General features: G+C 41.0%; 1 protein-coding gene across 1 annotated transcript in view; it reads left to right on the top strand.

The window, feature by feature from the left end:
* The window catches only part of LOC107705847 (amyloid beta A4 precursor protein-binding family B member 1-like), a 28,395-nt gene that overhangs the window by 2,773 nt on the left and 21,878 nt on the right, over nucleotides 1-3,744 (top strand). Inside the window, exon 2 of the mRNA XM_016509342.1 lies at nucleotides 2,287-3,091. Within this exon, the coding sequence (XP_016364828.1) occupies nucleotides 2,287-3,091 (805 nt within the window). The remainder of the gene's footprint in view (nucleotides 1-2,286; nucleotides 3,092-3,744) is intronic.

Below are 3,744 nucleotides of genomic sequence, written 5' to 3'. Positions count from 1 at the left end.
GGCATTTTAACGAGTTGTGGAGCGACTAAAGGACACCATTTGCATGTTGTTGGGAGTTTGGGTTTATTATAACGTTCATCTGGGAACGCAACGTGCGCCATTTCATCAGATTTGTAAGGTAAATAATTTATAAATCCACACAAACACAGGAGAATACATTGCGGTAAAAACAATCGTCATGCCGTTGGTGTTCACTTACATCTATTTTTATTACCACAAAAAAATTAATTATAATTATAGGGCCCAATGAAATCGGTTTTATTTCCAAATTCAGTGTTTTTCCATTTAAATTTTTCTATACTCTGTTTTAATGGTTAATTTAAATTTTATTAATCAAAAAAGCCTGTCTAATTAATTGAGTTTTACAGTTTTATATTAGTAGACTAGAACACGGGGATATGTTGTCATTCTTACACTATAATACTGAACTCTGATTTCAGTGATTTGGACTATGAGATGGACACTTGCTTCTTGCACTCTGTTGCACTTTACTTTTGCTTTAAAAAAAGGATTTCATAGAAATTTGGATTTCATTTGTTTTAATAAAATATAGTTTAGTAAAATATTCTTAAGTAAAATTGTAGATTTTTTTTGTGGGAAATTAATCGTTTCGATTAATCGATAAATGTGTCGATAGATTAATCGAAATAAAAATAGTCATTAGTGGCAGCCCTAATATATATATATATGAACATAGGGCTGGGCGGTATGACGGTATATCGCAATCGTGAACTTGGGATGTGCATTATGTTTAATAAAGTTATTAAGTGCAGTAAGCAGTGAAAAAGAACTCAATGCTGTGCTCGCGCTGACACAGCAGAAGCGCGCGCACTGAAAGCCCCTCTCTCGACAGCATGCGCAACCCTCTTCATTGCAAGTAAATCACTCGCATATGTGACTAAATCTTCACTGGGCGACTAAATCAGGGTGTCCGCGGGGTCTTAAAAAGTATTAAAAGTTGATAAATCAATTTAGATCAAATGAAGGCCCTTAATAAGTATTAAAAAGTTTTAAATGCCATTTTATTAAATTTTGTATCATCTTTTCATTATGTATATTTGTCCGAATAGTGGGGTTTTGTGTAGTTTATTTATAGAATCCCGCAAGATTTGACGTCATCTGTTACGGCGCTCACTGACGGACTGCACCACTGCGTGATAGCGCGGGGCTTGTTGATCCCGCTCTCGCTGAACTTCTGACCATTACCGCATGCTCCCATCCGCTCCCGCAAACATTCTAATATTGTATATAGTTTTTGCACATCAGGGCACCGCTATCAATATGTGAATGAGCGCTCGCAGTTCACTTTCACTTTCGATTTCGCGATCGCGCGCACACTGTGTAAAGGGAGCACTTCCTACGATAAAAGATATTTGTCAGTGAGCTCAGGATCTGTTGAGGAGCAAATCCTCCAACATCTTTATCAGTTATCTCTCCTTACTTTTGACCCGTGATCAGTCAAATCTGACTTCTGCAGCTCGTGTTGGATGCAGGGTTTCACGAAATTGGGCTGCTTTTAAACTGTTGCCATGGGCTGATTTTCCCCAGTGGGTTAAAGGTTTGAAATATTGCATAAATTACATTTGGTTGAGTATAAATCTCAATTTCCAAAAATTGACCCTTATGACTGGTTTTGTGGTCCAGGGTCACATATAGTGACATGCAGACGCTGACAACACAGCAGGTGTCACACGTGTTTGAGTTTGTGTAATAAATGAAACTGCGCCACTCATTCACACAGAAACACGCAGACTTATTAGTGACATGTACTGACTGGCTGTTGTGTTTGAATTTGCTTTGTGATAGGCAGTTAGATTAATACATATCGAGTAAAACTGTCCAGAGCTTATCGTTATCGCCATAAATTGTATCGCGATCTCAATATGATGTTATTTATCATCCAGCCCTACATAAAATTAATGACCTTGAAATATCCATCTGTTTCTCATATAAAGCTATCGAACAGCTTCGGAAGACTTGGAACATAGTGCACGAAAAGTTTCATGGTGCCTTTGTCGTACTTGTTTGGCTTTTTCTGGTTCCATTGAACCGAAAACTGATCCTGCAAAAAAGGTCTGTATAGGTGCCAGTGCTGATCCAGGTATCGGACTGGTGCTTCCTTAGATGTGAATAATAATATTGAAATGTAAAATGATTAACCCCAATTTTAATGGCCAGGATTATCATGTTTATCACAGTGAGTTTGTGTGTTTGTGTGTGAAATATTCATGTTTTTAATGCCGTTACAGTGAAGGTGTGACTTCTAAATGTGCATGTATGTTACAGCTCTGTGTTATGTCTGTGAAGAGCCCATCAGACCTGCACAATGAAAACACCTACATCCCACCTTCACTGACCCTTGACCTCTGCTTATCACATGAAAGAAAGTTGGGCCTGACAGATACTCGTGGGTCAAATCCTTTCTCTCTAAAGAGTCAACTTAATTACGGCAGCACAACCTCCATTCAGCCCCTCAAAGGCATTATGGGAGGACTAGACGATGATGATGTATCCCTCCGGCACCAGGAAGATGAATGGAGCAGAAATCAGGAGAATGAACACAGTCTTCCAGGCTCCGAGAGCAACGCCAAGTGGATGAAGGAAGATCAGAATCAAATATGCAAGTTAGCAGAGCAGCAGCAGCAGCAAGACCAGAATCTTAACCTGGTTGAAAACAAGAATGAAACCACTGACAGAAACCCAAACCAGAACTCACAGCAGCACCATGAAGAGAAGAACAAGACCCTGAAAGCTCTCTGCTCTGACCACAGTTGGGCAGCTGATGAACCTCTTCTGATTTACACTCTGATGGAGAAGAATCAAGAAAACCAAGAGGAGACAAGAGAAGAGAAAAATTTAAATCCCACTGGAGGCGAGAACACCAATTCATCTGAGATTCAGAAGATAGGAGGTGAAGGTGGCAGCAGAAATGCTTGTTTGCTGTTCAGTAAGCACGGCATTCCCAGTGATGAGGACTCCAGCTGCATGTCGCTGTCACAGGGAAGCACTACAAGCAGCACCCCAGATGGAGAGCCAGGTGAGTCATGCAACATGGCAGATGAGCACAGAAAAAAAATGGCAAGAGTGGTCTGTTAAAGTCCGTGTAAAGTCAATATTAAATGTGTGATCTGAGTTTATCACACCACAGAAAAATGTGTTATTAACTAGAAATCGACCGATATATTGATTTACCGATATTTTCCCAGATATTTAAGCATTTTTCCGTAATTGGATATCGGTTTTGTAATATCGGATTCACCGATAAACGCCGCCATCTTGTGGGTGTTTTGAAAATTGCGCGCAGGATCGCCTTTGCAGCGCGTCTGAGGGGAGACGAGACAACAACAGCGTGCAGCGATCTGACCCAGTAGACGCCATAATCCCACTCTCTCTCTCTCCCGCTTTCTGTGTTTTTTTTTTTGTTTGTTTTTAAATGGTGGGTGTTTACGCAGTTGGCTAGAGCAGTGCTGATTGGGGAGAATGGAGGTGCGCTCACTCTATTGGTTAGTAAGACTGCAACTCAAGGCTGGCAGTCATGCATATGCTCTGGAACAGAGTAATATCGCGTCCATATCGCAGGCTTTGCGATTAGGAAATCGCAACGTCTCAAATCGCGATTTCGATTTGATTTCGATTAATCGCACAGCCCTACTCTGTACACACAACAGGTGCAGCCCCGAACCAGCCAGCCAGTGGCAACTGTCCTCCCCCTCCACACACACACACACACACACAAACACACAC

This window comes from Sinocyclocheilus rhinocerous, unplaced genomic scaffold, assembly GCF_001515625.1.
Source record: "Sinocyclocheilus rhinocerous isolate Xijiao unplaced genomic scaffold, SAMN03320098_v1.1 scaffold924, whole genome shotgun sequence".
NCBI classification, from domain to species: domain Eukaryota; kingdom Metazoa; phylum Chordata; class Actinopteri; order Cypriniformes; family Cyprinidae; genus Sinocyclocheilus; species Sinocyclocheilus rhinocerous.
The sequence above is the reverse complement of the archived record's forward strand: the minus strand, read 5'-3'. Positions and strand labels throughout refer to the sequence as shown.